The following is a 27,287-nucleotide window of genomic DNA, read 5'->3' on the forward strand; positions in this document are numbered from 1 at the left end:
TTACTATATGTTTTACTAATTATAACATATATTATTATAATATATTAATATTTTTCATTATATTTTAATGTAATTATAGTGTGTATATAATTATATCCTTTCATATATATATATATATATATATATATATATATATACACACACACACACACACACACACACACACACACACACACACACACACTATATGAGCATCTTACTTCATTTTCTATGTTTACAATATATTTTAATATTAATATATTTTTTATATCTGATCTCAGTGAAGGGTGGTGAGGGCACATATAATATTTTGTTAAAGAAATTAATCAAGTAAAATTGTACATTGAATCCCTGATTATTTTGAGGAGGAGTTTTACTATTTTTAAAACTACTTTTAATTGTAAAAAATATATATGTAGCCTATGTGGTAAGAATGAGGGTTCAATGGTCAGATAAACGTACAGGAGGGAATTCAGGTAAATTAAGCCATTATGTATCATTGTTTAAATTTACCTGAATTCACCACGTTTAACATTTACTGCAAGTAAAACGCAAACAATTTTAGCAACATTATACAGTCAAACAATTGAGTTCGATTTTTTTTTTACACAGCGTAGCCTACAAACACAGTAGCGTATTTAGAGAACTGAAAGGACAGATGTGTCAAATATAATGTAGTGTAGATAAGTAAAACATCTGAGGTGTGTAAAAGTCATATTATTTCTTTGATGCTCCGTGAATCTGCCTCCGCCAGCAGCGATGCGTGTCTGGGCGTTTCGCGCATGCGCAGTCATCTCTCTCCTTTTTTCCAGGCCAGTGCGGCAGGCGGACCGCAGGGAGAGGGAGAGATTTTAGGAAGGACAGTTATACAAAAGTTAAAGAAGATGAGAAATCATGACACAAAACAGTGATCTCATCGATCGCCTCTCTTCGCCACTGAACTTGACATCCCTCGTCATGGCGCTCGTGTCACCTACGAATTATTGATTTTTGTCATCTATACCAACTTGAGGATATAATGCCGGGAAACGGATGAGAACTACCGCAGTCGTCTGGAATTGCTTGTTGGATATTAAATCCGGCGCTCGGGGATGCAGTTGGGATTGTTTTTCGTGTATATAATCAATATATGAGAGGAGGATTATTGGACTACACGAGAGCTCGGGCCGATCCGTTATATTTCACATCACATCTAAGCATGGGAATGTCGTCTACCGCTTTGATCGCATAGTCGCTCCGCGGGACGTGATGCAGCCACGCGCAGATGTCAAGATGGGTGATGCCGCAGAGATCAAGGAGAGCAGGAGGACGTTCATCGTACCCACGATCAGATCTGTTGATCACTATGATTTCACCAGGGCCAAGATATCGTGCAGTTTGACGTGGCTCATCGCCAAAGCCTTTGGATCTGGTAGGTGGCGCTTAACGGTTTGAAAAATCTGGATTTTGAGTGCTGGGGGAAGTTGTCACAAGGGCTGAACACTATCTCAGTGGTTTAATATAGAATTTTTCAAACTGTGGACCACAGGGGGCCGCAAGGGAATGCGAGGGGGTCCGTGAAAATTATATAAGACATAAGACTGTAAAAAAACACTCTCATATATATTATATATATATATATATATATATATATATATATATTACTACATAAGGCATTGTAAAAAGTTATTTTTAATAAATTAAAAACAAATAAGTAATAATATATCAATATTACAAATAAGTATTAATTATTAATCTAACATTAGAGTAAAACATAAAAATAAATAATTTGGTTAAAATAAGTAACATGAGTAAATAGATACAGTACAATAACAGCACTATAATGAGTAAAGAATAATAATGTAATAATGTAGCTTTAGAGAAAGCAAATATTGTCAAATTAATATTTTAGACATATTTATAATATAATTTTTTCACAGTGTAAATTGGGTTTTTGTACAAATTCTGTAGATGGCTTTTCAGTTTTATAAGATGGGGTCCTTTGCATGAGGATGACCATATTTGGGGGTATGTTGCATTTAAAAGATTGAAAAACTTCTTGAATTGTTTTGTCTTTCAGAACTGTTACTTTTTACATTTAGCTGAAAGCCTGTTTCCATTGTGAAAACTTACCCTATATAGTGTGACACCTTGCTGTTGCTCACCATATATTCAATAAAATGTATATTTTTTCCTAGGCAGTGACAGGGGATCTGTACAGTTGTTGTTGTTGTTGTTGTTTTTGACAAGACTTCAAATCATGTCTCTATATTGAAAATAAATATTCTGAGAAATATGGAGTAAAATTTGTCAATGTGCCTATTTTCCCTTACCAGTATTTACCAGTATTTAGAAATGCAGTGGGCATATTTTTAAATTTAGCGTCATGGGCGTTTATTGGAGGGATTTTGTTAATGGGAAACATTAATTAGTTAAATTACGAAAAGAGCATAAATGTGTTGTTCTCTTTGGAGACATAAAATTTAGAATTTCTTTCATTTTAAAGGTATTTTATGTGCATATGTGTCTCATGAGAACAGTATACAGAGGTTAAAAACAGTGAATTTCAGATAAAGTCTACATGGTGGTAACTCTTGCCATGTCTGCAGAAATCATTAGCCTAGATCCCTACATAGACTCATGAAAGGCCGCTGTCTGGCTTATGGCTCAGAGTCCGTCCCCACAGTCCATAATGAATGCTCAAAGCAGATTCCCCACTTCTGCACACAGTAATAGGATTGAATTTTCCAGAATATGTCCCCATGGAGGATGCTGGAATAAACATGAACCCAGACTATCAAACTTGCATGGCCTTAGCAGTTTGTCTTTTATTGCTAGAGCGGCCGTCCGGCCCACAACAGAAACGCCTGTGGAGTGCAGAGCAACAGGGCCAAGATGAAGATGGCTTCTGGCAGAAGTGAGTGCGTGTGTGTATGTGTGTGTGTGTGTGTGTGTGTGTGAAAATTCTGCTTTTCTCATTGGAGTTGCTGGTGTTCATGAACTCTAATGATAAATTATCTAATTGATAAACCCCTTTAAGAGTGCAGTTTAATGTCAGATTAAAAGTTTTAATTTAAAGTGCATGATTTAATAATCTTTTATTGTGCTTCTAAGGAGTAAATGTAATTACTAACTGTTGTGTTATTAAATATTACAATAAAAATCCATTTAAATTTAACTAATTGCACTTAATAGAATTTAATAATACATCTTCTTTTATTTGCTAATAACATACAATTAAGTGTCCAATAACATTACATTCATTTGCACTTCAGTAAATTCTTTTAACGTATATTATTTCCATAAAGACTTGTTTTAAAAGTATGCTTAAGTGTACTTCTTTTTCACAAGGGACCATATACATACAGTAACATGTATTTTGTATCCTGTGTTTTTCTCAGCATATTGCATGGTAGTACTATGTAAATACCTTGGTTCATGAATATGGTCCTCATATAGTATTTATCAAAGTACTATGGTATTTTTCTTGTAATGGTGATAATATCTCCCCATCCGTCACTGCTCTTCACAGCAGAATGAAACTGCTGATCAGCATGAGAAACAAACACAGGAAGACAAGCCACACCATTGCAAGGCATCCTTAGAATGAAAACAGAGTCTGGTGGATGTCTGTTCACCCAGATACTTTTCTCGGAAATGAAAAATAAACAATCCACAAACAGCTGTTTTGAGTGTCAGTAGGCCCTCATAATGACATTGTCCATGTCCTATCTTTCCCTCCAGACTAACATCTGTGACATACTGCACATACCACAACACAGAGAGAGAGCATTCGTTTCTGTTACATCACTGAAGCCTGAGGAGCGCTAGGAGTGTGTGACATTCACATGTGACTCTTTGCACTGTTATTCTCTCTGTAAACTGTTATTAAGGACCAAAAATGTCAAACGCTCATGTTATGTTACATATGAGGGACTCATAATGTGGAATGTGAAAATTATTACTTTCTTTGTTTCTGAGTATGAGTATGAGACCGATGGAATGAACCAATTTGCAATTAGCAAACAACAACCATCCAGTTAGTTAATGATGGACAAAATCAAATCCTGTTCTACTTCTACTTTTTTAATTGCTTGAGAAGCCGTTTCACATTAAAGAAGAAAAGACAATTACAGTTGACATTTCATGCTGTCCTTAACATACAGATTGGTCAATGTCATTATACTTGGAATGATTATTATAAGCATATGCCAAGAACATCTTCAAAACTCTATAGAATGTAGGATATTATCTTCAGAAAAAAACTTTGATAATTGACCTTATATTAAGCTGAGTTATGTTTCCTTACTGTAACATTTAAACTCACAAAAAGGCAGATTTGAACTTTTGAAAGGCTTTTGACTTTTGAAGGCTCTCTCTGACCCCTCACTTCCTGCCTGTGTTTGTCGTGCCTTCGAGAGTCGCTTCCTGCCTCTGTCCTCCATCTAGCTGGGATGAAATGTGGGGGAAAAAAACCTTTCCATAACCAGGCAGCTCTTTATGAGCTTGTTCAGGAAAAACTGTGAGCTTTACAGAAGCAAGTGTGTGTGTGTGTGTTTTTGCTTTTGGCTCTGAACTGGCGGAGTCTGCGGGGAAAGGGTTTCCATTGACGCAGCAGCTATTTGTAAAGGTTAGGGGGAGTTTTAAAGTAAATATTTAAAATACACAAAAAAACTTTGACAGCAGTTATAAGCTAATGTTGGAATTAAGTGTTTAATGCAAATGGATAATGATGGTCAACTAATCATGCAACAACCAAATGGATGTTTTTTTTCTCATTTATTTATTTAGTTTTATTAGTTTAAACTTGTAAAAAAATTTTTTAAAAATAATAACATTTAATTTAATATATATTTTTGCAGTATTTTTTTTTCTTTTTAATGTTTAATTATTTAATTTGTAAATAATTATTTTTCTTAAATTAAAAAAATTCTTCCGTTTTTTTTTTATTTAATTTAATTTTAATAATTTTGTTTAATTATTTATTATATATTTATTTCATAAATATTTTAGTAATTAGTAATTATTTAATTATTAATGATTTTTATTTGTAATGCTTTATTTTTAAGCAGGAACAGCAGGAATTGCACTGCACCTTTAAGACACATATTTCCTGCTGCTTGAAAAGAAAATGATCACACACACACACACACACACACAAAGACATACTGAAAGGAAATGACCCGGGAAGAGCAGGAAACTACATCACCTGTTGTCTGACTCAAACACTGAAGCATTATGGGGTGCCAGGAATTTCCTTCTTCTTCTAAACTCAGACATCTTCAGTCGCAGTTCTGCGTCAGAAACAGAGCTGAATTGTCAGTCTGCAGATGTTGACATCCTGATGCTGTTATTTTCTGTTTGTGTGCATCATGACTGCTTTGTTTTTTAGGCAAGTGCTCATGACTATACCTTTACCTGGGTGTTTACACGTGTGTGTAATAGTGGTTGCTTGCTCCTCAGTGATTGCAGTCTGTGTGTGTGCGTGTGTGTGTGTGTGTGACTCAATTCATGCATGCCTGTACCTGTCTGTTTGTGTGTGTTTGAGTCTACAGTATGGTGCTATTCTGAAGATCTTCAGTAAATTGGATTAAGCGGGAGGCATAATGGGATTAGTCTGAAAACATTGTGTCTCTCTTTTCAGGTTCCACTCGTTGACCTCAGATCAGCCTGTTTGACCAAGCATTGAATAAGATTTAAAGGCACATTAAAGAATTATTCCTTTCACCTAAAAAAAAAGAATAGTAGTTTTTTTTTTTTTTTTGTGACAAAATGATTTACCCACTTCACGTAACCACCTGAATAATCACTTTTTTTAATTAGCCTCCAAATTCTTGGACACTTTTGTGTAATCAACCATAATCTCTCTCTTTCTCTTTAGACTGTGTACCTGAGGAGTTGGAGGATCCATTCTACCGAGACCAGTATGATCAGGAGCATGTGAAGCCGCCTGTTGTGTCTCTGCTGCTCTCTGCGGAGTTGTATTGCCGTGCTGGGAGTCTGATCCTCAGGAGCGACGCGGCTAAACCTCTGCTGGGTCACAACGCCATCATCCAGGCCCTCGCTCAGAAAGGCCTCTACGTCACTGACCAGGAGAGACTTGTGACTGAGAGAGACCTCTGCAAGACCCCCATACAAATGGCAAGTGATTTGGCACTACATCTTCATTTTTGTCTGTTGCAGAACTGACATATATTCAGATTTATAGTGTAAGGGTTTATTTAATAGTGATGTGACCCTGCAAATGATTCCAAAAAATGTTGCAATGCCTTCATGTTGTAATGCCATACATGGGCACTAGGGCTGTGCAATTTGGTGAAAAAAAAAATATATATATTGATTTTTCTGATTTTAAAAAAATAAAAAAATAAAAAATGCTTGTTTGTAGGGCTGCAATTTGGTCAAAAATGTTGAGTTATATATCAATAATATTAGTAATAATTATTATTATTATTATTATTTATTATTGTCATTATTCAATAAAATATTACGTAAAATAAGAATCATTATTATTGTAATATTTCACTGTAAAATAAAAAGTCAATATTTAGGTAAAACATGTAAAATTACAATACTAACATTTATGGCTATGTTAATTTTCCATTTAGATTACCTTTGCTCACTTAAAGTTAAAGGTGCTGTATGTAGGATTGACACCGAGTGGTTGAACTAGGTATTGCAGTCCAAATTAAAAATATTGGAGAGGGTATTTTTCACCTGGTCCCTCCTCCTCTAGTCTCGCGTAGCTTCAGATGAAGGTCTGGAATTCATGACAGATTTCATTGGCCAAGGGCCACCCATGACCGACATGTCAAACAACCAATCACAGTTCGTTTCGTTCAGCGTCATGTTTCGAGGCGTGGAAATGTCACCACAATAACAGACTGGTGTGTAAAACTCTCGGACATATTTTAAAGATTCTATGCCGCAAACTTTAAATATTTCACGTACTTTGGAAAATCCAGCGTTTAATTGATCCTGATAAGTGCTCTTCATCACAGTTGTTAACAAAACGGCTTTCTTCTTTCTTGAGGGGGGTTTGGTGCCACGCTATCTTTGTTTCCAGGCAGAACGTTAAAGAACGCGACACACACGTCTCGCGGAAATCCTGTAGAATTCAACCAAGTGTTTCCACTTTTGTGTCCCATATGCATCAGACATTCAGCCAGCGGTCCATGGGCGTGACGTCTGAGGCTGAGACTACTCCTCCTCAGACTTGAGCACACGCAGGTTGCCAGATTGACTCTCTGACCCCTTTCGTTTGCCAGCTTCCATGACTGAAATGAAATACTCTGTGTATCCCGCCAACTGGCAACCCGGGGTGCCGAAATACAATTGGGTAAACTGGCAGTGGGCGGGTTTCACAAACCAAAACAGAGACCAACATTCCGGCCCGGAACACACTTTTTTAAAAGGAGAAAAATTGATTGTAGCATTGTTTTTAAGATAAACAAGTATGTTAACTTAGCATGTTTCTTAAATATATGCAGACATATTACGGTATTTTTATGCTTTAGTAGAGTCAAAAATGTACATACAGCGCCTTTAATCTTTAAAAACACCTATAATTTAATAGCATTGTTAAATGTAATATTTAGCTAATCTAAAAATGATTTTTTTGTACTGTGCATTATAATGTTGTTATTTCTAAATTCACTTCATTTAAAATGATTGTTTTTTTGTTTTTAGCATTTTATTTTTTGATTATGTAATTATCAATTATTAATAATTATTTAGACAAAATAGTATAGAATTTCAGTATTGGCCTATTAATTATTAATAATTATTGGCCTATTGTTATTAACCAGAACTGTAACCAGAATTTTTCATACTGTCCAACTGATGTATAAATTCATTTGTAGTTGATTGATTTCATTTTTTTGCTTTTTATTTTTTACTTAATTGATTAGACAAAACATAATATATTTGTAATCTCTGACATCATAATCAGCTTAATGTTATCAACCAGAATTTTAATATTAGTGTATCAAGCTTTCATAAGTCTGCGGTAATGCCTTTATAGGGATTTTCATAGAACAAGCCCAAAAAATAAAATAAAAATAAATTATTGGAATTATTTTGGTATGGCTGTAATTTTGAGGTTTTCCTTCCTGTTACTCTCACAAGTAAGGGCAGTGATAACATGAATCTGCTTGAACTGAACTGGTAATGCAAACTGTGCTGTTTTGGTGGCTGTGTGTAAGCTGCAGTGTGCACTTCATTTAAGGGTGTTGTAGGGTGTAAAGTGTAGGGTGGATGAGGTGCAGGACTGGACACAGCCAGATTAGGTACTGCTGATGTCTGCATTGCAGTACTCCCATCTCTCCCGCTCTCTCTGTCTCTGCAGTAACAGTCAATATCCTTTCAGTGTGCTTTTACCTCTCGCCGAGGCCACAGAGCTCAGTCTAGACCATCTGATTTAACACAGACGCAACATGCACATTAAGACACTAACACACACACCCAGCTCTCATTGTTACAGACTCACCCTACGTACAGTAAGCTCTAAAAGGAAAACACATTGCGGTATGCTATCAGATTTGTCTTTGCATCAGCCACAGTGTGTGTGTGTGTGTGTGTGTGTGTGTGTGTGTGTGTTTATGATTGGCAGGATTATTTGTATAAGAAGAGCACATGAGACATGAGATTTAGAAAAAAGAATGTGACCTTCGTTGGTCTGCAAAACTCAAACATACATGTAGATACACCCACTGTGTCCAAAAACACAGCTCTCTTATATGTGCACATGGGTGGGTGTGTCTGTTGGCATGGCGATTAGCACTGCGGCAGTGTGTCGAAATGTGTGACTTAGTTGGAGAGGAGGGGTCTGCACTGCTGTGAAACTGCATTGATGAAATTCACTTTAATCAGCATATTTGGGAGAAAAGTGTTGACTGCACATACACTGTCACTCGGCAGGTGAAACACTAAAAAAAGGTAGTGGATTTAACTGCATGTATACAGTGAGGGTCTGAAGTAATGAAAATGCTTCTATTTTGCATAATTTTCTAGTTTAATCCAACATTGTGCATTTTAAATTATATTATAACATGAAATAGAATTGCAATAATTAACCTTGCAGAATGTCTTAGTATTTTGTTTGTCCCTCTTTTGCATTCAAGCTGCATGAACTCAATAAGTTTGTGTGAAACCTGATGATCATGATTTGAGATGAACCAAACAGCGTCTTGTTCTTTAAAATCTTACCTTTTGTGCAAAGGATTCACATGATCAGTGTCATAAATGTAATTATTTGATATTTCACCTAGAAATAGTGCAGAATATTTAATATTTCTTCTTCATTTCATGTCATGATTTGTATTTGTTTCATCTTTTTTTCAAAATCCTAAAACGTTTTGTTTATTTCCAGGGCTAAATATTAAAAAGATTTTGAAACATTTCATAAAGTTTTGTTCAGTTTTAAATATGAAGCAATAAATACATACTGTTAAAAATTAAAATCTATCTGTTTTAAATAACATCTCATGGACACTGTTGAATATATCAGAATGTCTGTTACGTATGTGAGCGTGTGATACAGTAGTTGTAATTAGAGGTTGTGTCCGGTGTGTGTGATACCTGTTGTCCCAGATGCGGCATTGCACATTTGTCCGTGTGCGACTGCCATATTTAGTTATTTTGATTAGATAATCATCAAGTGTTCTAAAATAAAAGCAAATAAAGTGTGAGAGTATGCATACAATATCCATATGTACGTAATTTCAATGTGGCCTTTGTGTAGATATTTAAAGATTCCCATCTAATTTCAAAATGTAATAATACATTTAGAAATTTTAAAGTTGCTTCTGTTAACATTCATTAATGAACTATGAACTAACTTTAATGATCAATATATAGTTAATATTTAATATTCATAATTTTTATTCATTTACACAGTGATTCAAAATAGTTTGACCTCTGGTTGTAATGTTCTGTACTGTAAGTGAGGCTAAAAGTCAAGAGCAGATGAACAGTATGAAAACTTCTTATAGTATAGATCCTAGAAGTACTTTGTTTTTCAGTCTTTATCTCATGTTCTTCACCTTCTTTGGCTGTCAGCACTCCACCCTTTAGTCACTCTGTTAGTAGGATGGAGGACAAACACAACAGGTCTTTTGAGAGAAGAAAAGCATGTTAGCATAGCTAAGCATGAACCCCCTGGAAATGGCACTGGCACATTGTGTTGTAAAGGATACCTGAACTCTCAGAAGCAGTTCCAGACCTGCGGCTCTCAGCCTTTGATGATATGAAAGCACTTCCTTTTCAGGCACACTGTCCCGGGCCAGGTTCATGAGCACCTCTTTGGACCTCTGTTTTACATTTAGACCAGGTGTTACTTAGCCAGTGGATTTTACAGCATACACTCTAAAAAAAAATATTTTTTTTTCAAGACTACAAGAAAATACTATTTTAATCTTTCTACTTCAAAACTGAGTATTTAATTCAATGTGCTGTTTCTTTGTAATTATTTGGGAAATTTACATTTTCTGAGTGAAAAAAGTTACACCTGTTTTTTTTTTTTTCATTGTACAATGCTCTGATTTTTCTGTATAAAACAGACTTTCAAGAGTATAACTGAACACTATTGTTTTTTGTTTTTTTAACAGCTGAAATTATATGATAGAGAAATCTGAAAATCTCTTTTATGTACTGCTATATAAATTCAGTGATTCACTGAAGCCATGTTTGGTGCTTCTTTACAGAAAGTTAAGTGTTTTGAAAGTCTCTTTGGTTTGATAGACAGCCTGGAATGTAGAGACAGAGAATGTAGGCAGGGGTTATGGGAAATGTAGTCTGGTTTTGAGTGGCAAAGGTAAGGGATGGTGTGCCCTCTAGCGGAGTTAGAGCTGGCAGTCCTAACATTGTGTAAATATTGGTGTTAAAGGGATACTCCACCCCAAAATGAAAATTTTGTCAATAATCACTTACCCCCATGTCGTTCCAAACCCATAAAAGCTCAGTTCGTCTTCAGAACACAATTTCAGATATTTTGGATGAAAACCTGGAGGCTTGAGACTGGGGTGTGCCCGAAGCCGAATACCTTATTCGGGAAGGCACGGATAATGGCTTCAAAAACGAATAATGGATAACGAATAATTCTGCCCGAATATTCGGCTGAGGCTGCAGCACAGCCTGGTGTTTACTAGATGAAATATTTTACACAAACCTCTAAATTCACTCAATGAGTGTGTAAAGTGAATGAACGTAAACATTATGAATGAAAAGAGCGCAAATCAAACACCGCATTGCTGTTGCCACTCCGTGCATCTCTCAGAAATCAGAGCTTGGCAAGAGTATCCATAATATTCCCTAAAATATTACATCATACACATTCTACTATTTGTGTATATATAAAAGGCAATGATTTAAACCTTATAGGCTACGATATGATACGCGAATGAATAAGCACAGCGCGATTGCCAATCAAACAGCCGCGTTGCCGTCTCTACACATCTCCGTCTCTCAAAAACCAAACCAGCTCTCTGTAAAGAGTATAGGCTAATAATCAACTTAAATACAGATACATTTTCTACTAGGCCTACATGTTTGCTTCCTTAACTTTTGCTGGTTTGCGTGGCACATGCACATGTTTAGTGAAGTTCAAAAAAGACCATTAAATAGTATAATGAATAATGAAATGTTAGCCTTGAATTAATTCATTCACTAAATGTTTGTCATGAAATCTTCCTACATGTATGATAAATTTATTTAGAAATTATTAATTTTCGATTTCAGAACACTGAATAGGGCAAATAGTCAAAATATTTTTCCATACTCTGTTCTCTTTTTTCCCCATGGGTTTTCCAGACCTACAAATTACTTAAGTGAAATACTTTTTTAAACTCTGCAGGAACCGGTGAGCCAAAAGAATTCATGTTGTTTTACATAATCCTCTAAAATTACAACGCAGTAACAAGTGTGTGAAGTAGCTAGCCTAAATGAGTTTATGAATGAAATAAGCGCAAATAAAATAGCAGTGTTGCAGTTGCCTTTTTCCATGCATTTCCTGGAAATGACTTAAATCAATTTCCATATTTCTAAATTGCGTAGGAACCCTTACTGTTTTAATTTAGATACTTAAATATCTATTTATTGGATCACGAAAGGTCCCCAAGCAGGGACTCGAATTCACATTGCTCGAAGCACAACTGCACTACATCTCGAAGCACTGCCTATACAAGGCAATCGGCTCCAACTGTTATAAGATGTTTAAATAGGCTAAATGTTATAGTCATAAAAAAAAAGTTAAACACTGCATATTTGTTCAGTGATAACTACGAAAAAAGATAGGCTGTAAAACCATAAACATTTGTTCGTGAATAGTACATGAGTGCTCATGCTGTGTTCATTGTTTGCGGTTAGGGAAACACGGGTGCACACGCTAAAATATAGTTCACATCAACTCACAAGATGATATCTATTGAGTCTGCATGTGAATATACTGTGCACAAAGTTTTCCCGACTTTTGCCAATTGAGAGTTCATAATGAGTATTTTTATAGCATTTGCAATCATTTTGTTGTGAAGCCCTGAGAACAACACCTAAATCATGCAGATGAAAAATATCATCATATACACAAGCTGCGTGGCAGCACTCAGTTGGACATGCTGAATGTTTGGGTGGAATCCAAAGAAAGATTTTTGGATGCTTACAATAAATGCTTGGTAAGCTTCTTGGACTTAAGATATCATCCAGACAGATTAAAGAGTTAAAACTTAAAACGCTTGTCATCTGTTCGTATTCATAAAGAGCTTTACTTTTGCATATTGAATTTGTTATTATTTTGTCTTATAGGCAAAATATGAGCACTTGCTTGATAGGCACATCTGTGTTTCTTCTGAAATTGATTTATACAGCATGTGGATGTGAATCTTACATAAATCTTTTCTTCATTATTCAGGGGTGGTGAAAAGCCAAGACTGGCTGATCTCCCTGGATTAAACTGTTATTTGTCCATTTTAGTAGCTTAAGGATTGTTTGATTAAGTTACATGTCCTTTTTAAAATTTTAATCAGAAAGTTAAAGCTGGCCAAAGAGATTTAAGGCCAGTCACCGCCTACAGATTTACACGTTTAGGTATTTGCTTTATGTTGTCTCAGAATAAATATGTAACACATAATAGAAATAACATAATTTCACATGGGAAGGCACAATTACATGGGACTAAGAAACTCTACAAATACACAAGTAATGGTTTACCACTGCTGCACTATCCAAAGATATGGCTGCAATAGTAATTAAGCATTTTATATTGGTAAATGGGCTTAAGGAAAGTACAATATGGAGTTCTGGTCAGGCATTCCTCCAGGACATTTCCACAGGAGCTGCCCAGAGACCAGAAGTGGTAGTACCATTCATAGCCCTTAAGATAACTGTAGTGTATTTAAACAAGCATTAGCATTTTTGTATTTTTTATCATGTTTGTATTGGTATTTTGTTTGTATTATTGCTGGAAAATGCTGGAAATATATTGCTTAAGTAAGAACAAACGTGTATAATCAAAGAATCTCCTTCAGATTAAGATGTGCATGGAGTGGGGATTTTTTTTTGCTTTTTTATTTAGCCGATTTAATTTAAGGAGATTTAAGGAAATTATCTCATTAATGTAAGATTTTAAGATCCAGGATGGGGCTTAACTCAACATGGCTGAAAGCACTCAAAAGAAATCCTGTTTTTTCCTTCTTTAGTTTTAGGGTTCTTTAAGGCTCTTATGCAGATGATATAATATTATATAATAAAATAATAATAAAATGATATAATATCATGTGAAAACTATAAAATATATTACAACAATTATTGCAAACGCAATTGAGAAATACTCTCTGTTTCACTCTTTGGTAGTGTAGTTTCAAAGGATAGCTACAGTGCAGTCCTTGTTTTTCTGGCAGCCATTCTTTCTCACTACCACTACCATCATCCTCAGTTGACTCAGATGGTCTTTCCTCCGCTATCCTGTAGGCCTTTCTGGAATGCTCTGTTCTTGAGCTCTATTTTCAAGAACAACGGTCACAGTAATAGTATTTATTGTAACTGAACAATAGCTAGTAATGCATGATGTCCAATTTAGTGACAGATATTTAATCAGAATTTCCTCCCAGTATAAATTCAGTACTTGGAAAATGTAGCAATGATATGACAGCTTAAGAAGTTACTTGACGTTACAAGGGTTTTTTTTTTTTTACCTGCAAGAGCCTTCTGAAATCTTGGGTTGGAGAAAAAAAAACAATATATCGGATGATGCACTAATGTCCACTGTAGTGGTTGATGTGCATCTATGCCATGAAAACTGCAGTTTTCTTACAAGCCATTTCATTGGTCCTATGTACTATGTAATGTACTATCTCACTCCTCAGTCTCTGATCCACACATTTTCAATAGCACCCTCTAGAGGTGAGAGTCTGACTAAGCAGACAGGAAGAGGCCGTATTTCTTATATTATTTGAAATGGCAGTAGATCATCAGTTGCATGTATGTTGCATGCGCAGGCAGACACGTTGTTTTTGACCTTCTGCTAAGATATGTAATGCATGAAAAAACTAATAAAATTGCATAAAATTGCACAACATATTTATTATGTTATTTGTGCCTTGTACTTGTAAATTAGGTCCCTTTTACAAACTCTTTTTTCTCTTGTCAATTTAGAGTTCTCACCTTGCATTGATTGACACTCTGATGATGGCGTACACAGTTGAAATGGTCAGTGTGGAGAGAGTGCTGACCTGCATACAGAAATTTACTCCTTTCCTTCCTGAGGAAGACTTCCCTTATGATGCTGAAGAGGCCGTGACAACATGGATCAACAAGGTGAGATCCCTACAACTCACATTATAATATGTAAATTGCCTACATGTAAATTTTAGTGAATATTTTGACAAAGGAATATATTTTGAATGTTAAACATTTAAACGTTAGTTTACCAATAGAGGCTTAGTCAACTAAAATTGTATTATTCGGGTGGTCCCAGAAAAAAAAAACTGACTGTGATGGACAGATCGTTAATGGCTGGTCCCTGAGGTAATTACAGTATATTCGGCAGAAAATCCAAATAAATGTTCACCTATCATTTATAGACATCAAATATGGCTTATCATTGAAACATGTAAACAGTTGCAACTTTACATGGTCACTTGCTCTAACGTTACCCTAGATCAGTGGTTCTCAAATTTTTTCTTGTGGGCCTCCCTTTTGTATTGCAAAATATTTTCAAACACCCCCCCCCCCCCCCCCCCCCCCCAAACACACCCACTTTATTTATTTATTTTTTACTGGAAAGTCTCTGATGCTCACGAAGGCTGCATTTATTTATTAAAATACAGAAAACACTGTAATATTATGAAAAGTGTCAATTTAAAATATCTATTTGAATGTTTTAATATTTACTGTATTCCTGTGATCAAAGCTGAATTGTCAGCATCATTACTCCGGTCTTCAGTGTCACATGATCATTCAGAAATCATTCTATTATGCTGACTTGCTGCTCAGTAAGCATTTTTGATTATTTTAATGCTGAAAGCAGTTGTGCTGACTACTTGAAATATTGTTATTACTGAACTAGCCTACTTGCAGTTTTAACTTGTTCGGCTTTATTACCCACCTTTGTACTGGTGAATCTGAGGGTGAGATATGCCATGTCATATTTTCTTGTCTTTTCACCACACTGGACACGACGCCCGCAAGCAACAGCTGATGTCAACTGGATGTGAAAGTGCAAATTTGCAAAATCCAATTGTCCTTTGTGTCAGAGTACAGGAGTTACACAGAGATACAACGGGCCATCAGTTTACAATCATGGATTTGTCATGTCATGCGCCGCATCCACAGCATCACTAAAAGAAAATCACTGGGTTCTATTTGCTTTTGTAACGTTGTACCACTCACATCTGGAGTAAACACGTTGTTTTGGTATTTGTGAATATTAAAGGGGTCCTATTATGCTCTTTACAATGTCTTGAATTTGTTTTGCTTTGATTGGTTAGCTGTCCCAGTGCGTTGTGATTGGCGAACAGTTTAGATAGTGTTTCAGTACTGCCCTGACTTTGATATTTGTAAGTTTGAAGATCTTTTTATACCCAAACATACATACTACTGTACAACTGACTAAAATTCAAAAAGTGAAAAAGCATAATAGCACCCCTTTACGTATATTCATCATTTGCTTTACATTTACCTGGCACTGGCAGTCCTTTCACAAACTTGATTAGAGCAGAACCATGCATCGTACATTCATATTTCTACACGGCTCCCTGCAATACAATTCTGATTCTTCAATCGCTCTATCTAGTGGTCTGTTATTGCATGACAACAACTACAACCACAACCGCTACAACTGATAACAGAACGCTCAAGTGGTTATTGCAAGTAATTTTGAGGTAATTAAAATGTCAAATTAATATTGGCATTCAATTATTTATTTATCTGGCAAGTGGCCACATGATAAGCAGGAAAATTACGAAGTCTGGTTGTGCTTAATGGTTAATTTTTTGAACTCTTTAAGCACACCTGTTCCCATTAAGCTCACATCATGTTTTATAAACATTTCTTGTTTATTTTATACAACTTTTTTAAAGAATAATTGAAAAATATTTTTTGAAGGTACAAAGTCAATCACAAAGAAAAGTAGAACACTAAAATCAAGCAACAAAGCATTCAGTTTGATCAGTTGTATATTCATAATGAAGTGTCATTTAAGCACATTGCAACACTAGTCCATGTTCAGCTAACACATTCAAAAATCTAATAAAACAAACCAATAAAACATTTCATTCATGGGGATGAACACAGAAACTAGGCTTATTATGAAGTCTTCTATTAAATGGATGTCAACTTGTCTATAGTCTCTTGAGGCTGGAATACACTACATGATTTTCCACCGATTTACAGTCTGGAGAAGTGGATGCTAATTGTCAAAGGTCAGAGCCAGTCTGTAGATTTGAGTTGACAGAATCCATAGAAAATCGATTAATTTAACTTAAGGTGACAACCATCAGTTAATATTTAAAGTCTGTTTATGAAATATTTACATAGACGTTCAATGTGGAAGATCTTAAAAATAGCACACTGAGCTTAATGGGAGCAGCAGCGGTTTTAAATCTATTTCATGCAATATAAAACAAGATTTTGCAAAGTAAATAATCTAGGTCATGTATTAAGTTCATACATATTTTATTATGAACAACTATTATTAACAATATCTATGAAATTATGTGTGATTTCCATAGTAGTGTACCCTTTAAGCTCACCTTAAAATAATATGAAATACTAAAAAACTACAACAGTATAAAACCACAGACCAGCAATAAACTGTAAATTTGTAATATTATGGATTTAAAAATACAAGTTAGTAATGCCTATGAAGTAATATATTAGCGTAGCACACAATCTTATACAGCTAGTCAGCTCACTGTATCTATAGCATCTGCGCTAATAAAACTATCTTTTGGATCTAACTGTAATTATTTCCCACATCCAAGTTCCAGGATATAATATGCAAAAGTCTAAACATTAATCTCTTAATTTTACAGTAAGTAGTGAAACTTACCCAAAATAAATGCTTAAATATCTAAATAATTTACATTTAAAGGGCTCCTCTTTTGGTAAAAGTTTTCAGGCAGCTTTCAGAATGGCCGCCAGGTATGGTATGTAGTATGTAGCCACTTCTCACTCCACCATTAAATGCAAGACGCAATGGGATCTTAAGATTTCCATATTCTGTAAAGACCTCAACTTGTTCAGTTGTGCCACTTACTCTAAGGAGCATGCTATTTATTGGAGTTTCCTTAAAGATTTCTCCTGTTTACCAGAGAATGTTGCAATTCTTTACATTACAGACATTCTCAGATCTGTCAAGGGAAAATTTTGCCACCAGTCTCTGTATACCATCAGATTTTCTCAAGAAGAAGTGTGCAATGGTTGACCTTGTTCGGCACATATGGGACAGATTCTTTCTTGCTGAGCTTCTGATTTTATCAACATATATTTGAATTCCACTGCTGTTGACATTTTTTCCTGGCCAGAGTAACAGTATGGCAAGATAATAAGGCTCTGGGTATTGGTGCTGTGTACCAACATCTTGCAGAATGTCTTTTAAAAGCTCATTGAGCTCTTCTGGGGATTTTGCTAACTTTGATTTTGAGCAAATCAGCTGAAGGATTGAATGTGCAAGAAGATGATGTCAAAAACAGTCATGGCTGTGTCGATTTCACCAATGTAGCCAGATATATTATATGGGCTCAACTTTCTGTGGAGTTCCTCTTCGGTTTCTAAGGCATCATCTGTCTTTGCCAAGGTTTGAGCTTTTCTGAAAGCTTCAGTGGCTGTGCTTGCTAACTCAAAATATTCCCTCAAGTCTTCAGCTTAGCTTGGTTTCTTCTTTTTCTTTTTACACTCCAGTTTGTGTAAAGTTTTTAATTGACTATTTGCAACTTGTCCAACTGTATCTACAGTGTAGGAATTTTCTTTGATGGCTTTTGCATGGTCTGCCCACTTTTTAACTTCAGCAAAGTTCTTCTCTTTCAGGTTCAAATGTCTTGCCAGAGCTTGAGGAATTGTGAAGTCTTTATCAAACCTTTCTGAAGCTCCAATATATTATAATACAAAAATACAAAAAATATTTTGTATTTTATTCAGACCATCTTCTCCTGAGTTTATGTCTTCTATCAGTGGTGAAACAGGGTGTCTTTCTCATCCCCTTCGGTCTTGCGTTGACGAGTGATCAGCATGCTTTTCATTGATTGAACAAGAACATCTTTCACTGCAAAAGTTTTGAAAAAGGCATCACACTGCAACATGTCAAAAACTGTCTGCTCTGGAGCAGTTATGCATTTTCTCTATTTGTTTGACACATTCTGTTGCAAGATGTTGATGAACAAAGTGAATTGCTTTGAATCCCCCATATTCCTCTTCCCCAAATTCAATCAGCAAACAGGATTAGGGCTCCATTTTTTTTACAGCACAGACTCTCTTCCCCAAAATGCACTTTTGATGCCGAGAAAATCTTCACATAAAGATCTTGAGATAGCTGGTTCAGCAACATATGAATTTAGCAAAGCCAGTATGCAGAAGAGCTGTTTGTTTACTCTCTGATACTCTGAAATCTTTTAGAATGTTAGTTGCAACATTTGCAACATACTCAGGGTCGAAATTCAATTTCATGATCATAAAACTGTAGAAGTTCTCAGTTGTGAAAGACTTTATTTCTTGAAGTTCTTTAGGTTTAAGTTCAAAAGAACATTTTTCTTTGTCAGATAGATTTTCTGTAATGAACTCAATTTGATCAACACTTTTGTTGTGTCTGTCTTGTGGGGTTTTTGTACGTATACAATTTAAGATGATGACACTTGCCTCTGTTTCTCCTGTGATGGTCCTCAATGAGTGCTTGAGTACTTGTGTGTTTTCCGTTTCCTCTGAGGATTCCTCTAATAGCAGGACTGGTGTTTTTAATGAATGCTCACTTTTTCTACTTCCTTTGAAATGGTGTTGTCTTTCAACACTGCTCATCGGAATTCTTTTCGAAGATTCCACATCACATGCATGGCCATGGTGGTGCTGCCACACCCAGGTTGATGAAAGAGTTTGCTGGAGTTGTTCAGGGTGACTTTGTTTGTTACAATAATGTAATAATCATAGTGATCCAGTCTGTTTCCTCCACATGTCAGCAGATTCTTCAGCTTTTCCCCCTGGTTTGATGTACCTTTGCTTTTACATCTTTTTTCTGCCTCCTCCCTCCTGTTGTCCAGATCATTTATACGGTCCTTTATTTGTGTCAGTTCATTATCCAAGTCTCTTTGATTACCAATTTTGTAGATATCACGGGTTGCAGCTCCATCTCTGATGAAAAGTGATTTTTCTTTGCTCTTTTTCCATTGATTGTCCTTATCCAGAGTATGGATTTTAAACATCTTACCCTGAACTATGCTGTGGTATGGAACAAAATACACCTCTATGACATAGTATTTGCCTGATAGGGTGCCGTCAGGGCAGAGCACTTCTACAAAGCAGGGTTGCCTGATGCATGCCTTTGCTTCATCCATGTACTTTTCAAAGAATGATTTAATGCCCTGGTTAAAATGATCAATGATAGTGTCCTTCTTGTCAACACTGACCCCAATAATCTCAGCATGAGTATACTGTGAATCTTTGGAGTCTGCTACACCAAACCGAAAACACCTCTTTATTGAACTTCTTCTTCATCACATCCATGTCATCTGTTCTGCCCATAAATGTATACTCTTGAACTGGATCGGTCAGTTTACCTGGTCCCGTCTCTGGCGGTAGAGTATTGTTCTGAATATATCGATGGGAAGCAGAGTTCTGATCAAATGGATAGAGAGTACATGAGTGTTGTGTGGATCCAGACTTCCTCATGTGCTTTTCTTTTCCATCTACTTGATCAACATTTATGTTTGATGATCTTGGGTCAGCTGACTCTGTTGGTACAGTTTCTTGTGAAGATGTACAACTAGAAGTTCCTGAAAGTGGAATATTTTTATTTTGTGAAGGGGGCTCCTTTGTGGTTGTGGCTCTTCTTTTGGAGGTTTTATCCATAGAATCTTTTCCCAATTTTATTAGAATTAGCACTTTTAAGTTCTGTACTTTCTTTTTTATGTGATTTTTTTTTCTTTGATTTTTTTTGGCATTTTTAGATATTTGTGTTTGATCTGTTGACATGCTTGTCTTTGTTTCCCACTGTTGTGTCTAGCTTGTCCTCTGTGCGCTGTGTTTGGGAAAGCTAAGTAACACAATACAGCACAATAAAAACATGATAACATAAAAAACATGATTTTTGAAAATTAAAAAAAACGCTGTTTTTGCAAGTAAACTCTTCATGTTCTGTTGTTTATCTTACCTCTTATAGAGTATGAATACACTCTCTAAGCTCTGTCCCTCCCTGTTTTTTTTTCTTATCATGTGTTACCCAGCATCCAGCTGACAAGACAAGTAGAGACATATTAGAGTTAAATCCACACACAGTACTTCTTAGTTTCAAAGATCATTGACACTACACTACGGGGTAAATGCACAAAAAAATCTTGTAAATAAATCTGTTTATTTGTGCTTGTGTGTCCCTGTGTGGGCAACATGATTATTTTACACATTCATTTTCCAATGCAGGTAAATGAACATCTTAGAGACCTTTTGGCCCAAGAACAAAGAGTTCGAGATATAGAAGAACCCTGCACTGTCCAAAAGGTGAGGAGACAATCATTAAAAAATAGACTCTGTAACAGCTATTCTATACTTATGTTTACATGCTGTTGAATATTAAATAAGTGATTGATTACAGTATGGCATGGGCTCATACAAACTAGAATTTTCTTTCCTTTGAGGTTAGACATCCTCACTGTGCCGCTGAATCATAAATTGCCCTGCAAATGTTTGGGACAAAAGTCAAAAACCAAAAGTCTACCAAAGTCAATCCACAGATAAAGCTTTAATGAAGACATTTGAAAATAATGTGAAAATAAAAACATTTCAAAGCTCCTTTACTGTATACCATTGTAGCACTTAATATTTAATTTGCATTGTTTCTCAGATTTATTCAAAATACCTTTGAAAAATAATTAATGAATACACTATATTTAAAATATATTTATAGAAATTATAATCTAAAGAAATTGCAGAATATAAATAGGAAGTTATTTTGGAAACAGCAATTTATGTCATTCTGCATCATGAAAAAAGAATTAATAAAAACTTCAGCAGTACTTAAACTAAAAGTCTTCTGTCCTTCATGTAGTGCTGGGATCTGTTTTGCAGCTTGTTCTTACTCTATTTGGCATGGAAAAACAGTCACAATTAATGTACTGTGCTGAGGAATACTTCCATATGAACATGCACAGTGCTTATGAAATATTCACAAGCCTTCAGGCCAATTTTATTGTGTAACTTTGCCCCTCCCAAACCACAAAAAAACTTGAACTCACCCAAAAACCATAAAATCCATTAATCCAAACACAAATATCAATGTTTAAGGTTTTATAAGCTAGAGATGAAATGCTAAGCTTGAGAGACACAAGAGATGTTAAAAGGTTAGTTCACCCAAAAATGAAAATTAGTCCATAAATTACTCATCCTCAAGGCATCCTTGGTGTATATGACTTTCTTCTTTCAGACGATTTCAGTCAGAGTTATATTAAAAATTGTCTATGATTTTTCAAGCTGTTTAATGGCAGTCAGCGGGTTTTGCAGTGCTTCAATCCAAAAGAAGTGAAATAAAAAGCGCCCATCCATGATAAAAAGTGTTTCACACTGCTCTGGGGGGTGAACAAAGGCCTACTGTAGCAAATCGATGTGTTTTTGTAAGAAAAATATCCATATTCAAAACATTAACCCCCCGGAGCCCTGTGAGACATTTTTTATTATGGATGGGCACCTTTTATTTCACTTCTTTTGGACTGATGCACTGCAACACCCACTGAGTGCAATTAAACATAAAACAATTTTTAATATAACTCCGACTGGATTCGTCTGTAAGAAGGGTGAATAATTTATGGGCTAGTTTTCATTTTTTGGTGAACTAACCCTTTAAGTTTCCTTATACAGACCACATATGAAGAAGATATCAGATTTCTGCGGTGATCTCACATTCCTTGTATCCTTTTGCATGTGGTTGTAACTTTAGCATTTCGAGTAACTTTACATCAGCCCTGTCACTGTATGCTGAAATTATTTTGCTGTGTGTGTGTGTGACCCTTAACTGACTAACTGGGTCTGTTTCTTGCTCTTATGGCAACCATTCTGTGTGTGTAATCCATAGGGGCGGTACAGGAGAGAGGACTATAAAGCATGGCCGGTTCTTTGTCTCCCCCTGGTGGACAATCTCTTGAAGGACAACACAGACGGCTGCTCACTGGCTGCACTCCTGCACTTCTACTGTCCTGATGCTGTGCCACTGGAAGGTACTTATGCAGTAAACACTGAGAAATATGGAGCTGTTTCTCCTACCAACGTTCAGCCTTCTCATACTATATTGTGAATGCGTTCCACAATTTATTGTGATGACATGATGACATGTTAGGAAAGGGCCTTGGCACGTTGAGTGGTTCTAAAGTCAATTATAGAGGATGGCAGGACTAGGAAACGGCATGAGTTGGACTAAAGTTTGTCTTACCCGCATGAGCACTAAGGCCTGTTGTTGCATAGCACTGCTAGACTACATTTCTGACATTCAACTGCACAATTATTAGTGATTTTCTAACCTTGTACTAAGTCTGATAAAATGTAATTCTTGTGTAGTTTCAGACTAGACTTAAATGGATAGTTCACCCAAAAATGAAAATTCAGTCATTAATTACTCACCCACATGTCGTTCCAAACCCTTAAGACCTTCGATCATCTTCGGAACACAAATTAATATATTTTTGATGAAATCCGAGAGCTTTTTGACCCTACATAGACAGCAACGCAACTACCATGTTAAAGGCCCAGAAAGGTGGTAAGGACATCATTAAAATATTCCATGTGACATCAGTAGTTCAAAGAAAACAAAAATAATGACTTTATTCAACAATTTCTTATCTTCTTTGTCAGTCTTCACCACACATTCATTACAGTACCATGATGCATGTGTTCTACGTCAGAATGCCGGCTCCTGCATCAGCAGCACCACAAGGATGCGTGTATGTGAGAAGAAATTGTTGAATAAAGTTGTTATTTTTGTTTTCTTTGTGCACAAAAAGTTTTCTTGTAGCTTCATAAAATTGAGGTTGAACCACTGATGTCACATGGACTATTTTAACAATGTCCTTACTACCTTGCTGGGCCTTGAACGTGGTAGTTCCCTAGCTGTCTATGCAGTCAGAAAGCTCTCGGATTTCATGAAAAATATCTTAAGTTGTGTTCCGAAAATGAGCGAACCATTTAAACATTGTCTGGGGAAGTGACCAACAAAACTGCAATATACTTTAATCAGAAAGAGTGTATTCCTACTGTCTTATTTTTGTTTCATTGAGAGGTGTAGTTGAGATACAGCACAACAACCCAACAAAAGACTCCACAAAAAAAAAACCAACCAAACAAAAAACCACAACACAAACAGAATCAGAATCAGAATCAGAATCAGAAAGAGCTTTATTGCCAAGTATGCTTGCGCATACAAGGAATTTGTTTTAGTGACATAAGCTTCCAGTACACAAAAGACAACAACACACAGTCAAAAAAAAAAAAAAAAAAAATAAAAACCCTTTGCAGATAAATAAGTGTATAAACAATTGTGCTATAAATGATAATGGAATTGGATTGAGTAAGATGCAGGGATGTACTAGGATGAAGGGGTAACAAATAAATATAAGGATATTACACATTTTTATTGTATAAGTGGGGAAACATTTAACTGTTCATGAGGTAGATTGCCTGGGGGAAGAAACTGTTCTTGTGCCTGACTGTCCTGGTATTTGCGGCTCTGAAGCGCCGGCCAGATGGCAAGAGTTCAAAGATGGGGTAACTTGGGTGTGAGGGATCCAGAGTGATTTTCTGAGCCCTTTTCCTCACTCTGGATGTATACAGTTCTTGAAGGGTGGGCAGGGGAGCACCAATAATCCTTTCAGCAGTCCGAACCGTTCTCTGTAGTCTTCTGATGTCTGATTTTGTAGCTGAACCAAACCACACAGTTATTGAAGTGCACAGGACAGACTCAATGACGGCTGAGTAGAACTGTTTCAGCAGCTCCTGGGGCAGGTTAAACTTCCTCAGCTGGCGAAGGAAGTACAGCCTTTGTTGGGCCTTTTTTAACAATGGAGTCAATGTGATTGTCCCACTTCAGGTCCTGAGAGATGGTGGTTCCCAGGAATCTGAATGACTCCACTGCAGCCACAGTGCTGTTCATGATGGTGAGTGGAGGGAGTGCAGGGGGGTTTCTTCTGAAGTCCACGATCATCTCCACTGTTTTGAGCGTGTTCAGCTCCAGGTTGTTAAGACTGCACCAGACAGCCAGCTGCTCAACCTCTTGTCTGTAAGCAGACTCGTCACCGTCCTGGATGAGACCGATGAGTGTGGTGTCGTCTGCAGACTTCAGGAGCTTGACAAAGGGGTCTTTTGAGGTGCAGTCGTTGGTGTACAGCGAGAAGAGCAGGGGGGAGAGAACACATCCCTGAGGGGCACCAGTGTTGGTGGAGCAGCTGTTGGACATGAATTTCCCCAGTCTCACTAACTGTTGCCTATCTGTCAGAAAGCTGGTGACCCACTGACAGATAGAACTAGGAACAGAGAGCTGGGTCAGTTTGGTCTGGAGGACTGTTGGGATGATGGTGTTGAAAGCCGAACTGAAGTCCACAAACAGGATCCTCACATAAGTCCCTGTTTTGTCCAGATGTTGCAGGATGAATCTGCCCCCATAGATAACAGACATACACACACAAACAGCATCAGGAAAACTATGTTATCCACTAAACTCTCTCTGAAGTCCCTTATGTCAGGAACATAACATTCAGATATTTAGAGTCATTTGAAGGACACAAAGTCTCTGCCTCATTTTAAATTCGACTTAATGATATAATAGCAGGGTTTCTTTAAATTTAAACTTGATTTGAAAGACAATTATTTGTGCTACTAAAGCCACTTGATGACAACACAAATGTCTTTGTCACTTTTGATAATTGTAATGCATCCTTGCTATCTAAAAGTCATAATTTCTTCATAAGAATAAGGGTAAATGAGGGTGGAAGAAGAAATGAGCGAAAGGAATAGGAGCGAGTAGGAGTGCGTGAATGGAAGTTTGAGAGAGAACAGAGGAGCAGTTATTCAACCATAAACACATCTCCACCCCGTGACTCTGAGGATTCTGCTCGTTACATCACACATTCTGTTCCCGCCCTCACAGACTCCCATGAATCTTCACTGGCTTCTACTTGAGTTCTGTCTCCTCCCCCTCAGATGGGTTCATAACCTCATTGGCTGTTATGTTGTTTGTTTCCACCCCATCCAGATATCTGTGTCAAAGAAACAATGTCATTGGCTGACAGTCTGTACAATCTCCAGCTGATCCAGGAGTTCTGCAGAGAAAACCTCAACAACTGCTGTCACTTCACTCTGGAGGATATGCTGTATGCCTCCAGCACCATCAAGGTAAAGCCTGACATCCATGTAGTTTATTTCTCTTTACTGCATTTATGTTTATGCATTTGGCAGATGCTTTTATCCAAAATGACAAAAGAGCCACAAAAGCAATTTGTTAAGGAGCCAACAATATTTGTTATATACAGTGCCAGGTTTATTTGCCAACTTGATTAGGAAGCAACATAGAGAAGACAAGAAATGCAGAGAAGAAACGTTATTTTTTGTAAATAAATAAATGTACATTAAATGTCTCTACTGATACCATTTCACTGAAAGATTGATTGATGGATTTAATTTTAATAGCTCATCCTGACATGTTTTGATAATGATTGTCACATGACAATCACTGCTCTGATTTTCTTCAGAACTTTGATGTGCTGATTTTACTATAGAAGACAATGGTATGTAATATATATATATTTTTTTTTTCTTCCTGGTATGATTTAGTATTTAGTTTTCTCAGATGTTTCATCACAATGAATAGGACCATTTGTTTCAGTGTTGCAAACTTTTTATGGTTTCTAGGATACAGATTCTGAGCACTTTATGTGGTGATTTTCCACTGAATATAGTTGATGAATAAGTGATCACTGGAGTATTACAGGGAGTTTCAGCAGGGCTGATGCAGGAAAGGAAAGCCGACCAGTGCGTGTTTTAAATCTGACGGTTTGGGATGACTGAGTCATTGTTTGTGTGTACTGTATTTGAGAGCGCTGCCTAGTGGATCGCCTCAGACAGTTATATTAGTGATGTGGTGTGTCTAGATAAACACAGTCCATGTGTAGCCATTACCTCACACAGCCACCTTCATAACCTATTAAGCAAATGTGTTACATTTTCCAAACTGGCAGTTGTGTATTTGCCATTATGTCAGACAAGTCTGTAGTCGATTATGTAAACCAGGTTAAAATACTTGTCAGTTGTTTCAGCCAATCACATGTACTTGAATAAAACAAAGGTGCATCTGATTTCTTTGGTCATTTAGGGTTTAAATGGTGTGTTTTTCACTAAATGAGGCCTTATTCGTGAGGCTAACAGCCGCTAACTGTGGTGAAATAAAGGTGTCAGGACTGAATAAATCAGCAGAGAGTGCTGGGTCTGTTCTGTACGTGTCAGCCTGCCCCGGTTGCTTTGTTGCTCTTGTTGAGTCAGAACACCCTTTAAATGCACTGAAAGAGACTCTTTTTAGGGTTGCTGCACAGTTGTTTTCAATAAGCACACTATATTACATTATACACTGAGGAAAGTCAGTTTATTTTGCACAGTTATGGTGTTTA

The 27,287-nt window shown here is 36.4% G+C and overlaps 1 protein-coding gene across 2 annotated transcripts in view; it reads left to right on the plus strand.

Moving 5' to 3' along the window:
* Positions 1-772: 772 nt before the first annotated feature.
* Positions 773-27,287, plus strand: part of LOC109056846 (calmodulin-regulated spectrin-associated protein 2-like) — a 36,466-nt gene continuing 9,951 nt past the window's right edge. For both annotated transcript variants that reach the window (XM_042710843.1, XM_042710850.1), the window contains exons 1-6: positions 773-1,390; positions 5,840-6,099; positions 14,602-14,763; positions 21,070-21,147; positions 22,715-22,856; positions 25,880-26,019. In XM_042710843.1, the coding sequence (XP_042566777.1) occupies positions 1,228-1,390; positions 5,840-6,099; positions 14,602-14,763; positions 21,070-21,147; positions 22,715-22,856; positions 25,880-26,019 (945 nt within the window). In that variant the 5' untranslated portion in view covers positions 773-1,227. The remainder of the gene's footprint in view (positions 1,391-5,839; positions 6,100-14,601; positions 14,764-21,069; positions 21,148-22,714; positions 22,857-25,879; positions 26,020-27,287) is intronic.

Source organism: Cyprinus carpio, chromosome A2, assembly GCF_018340385.1.
Source record: "Cyprinus carpio isolate SPL01 chromosome A2, ASM1834038v1, whole genome shotgun sequence".
Classification (NCBI taxonomy): domain Eukaryota; kingdom Metazoa; phylum Chordata; class Actinopteri; order Cypriniformes; family Cyprinidae; genus Cyprinus; species Cyprinus carpio.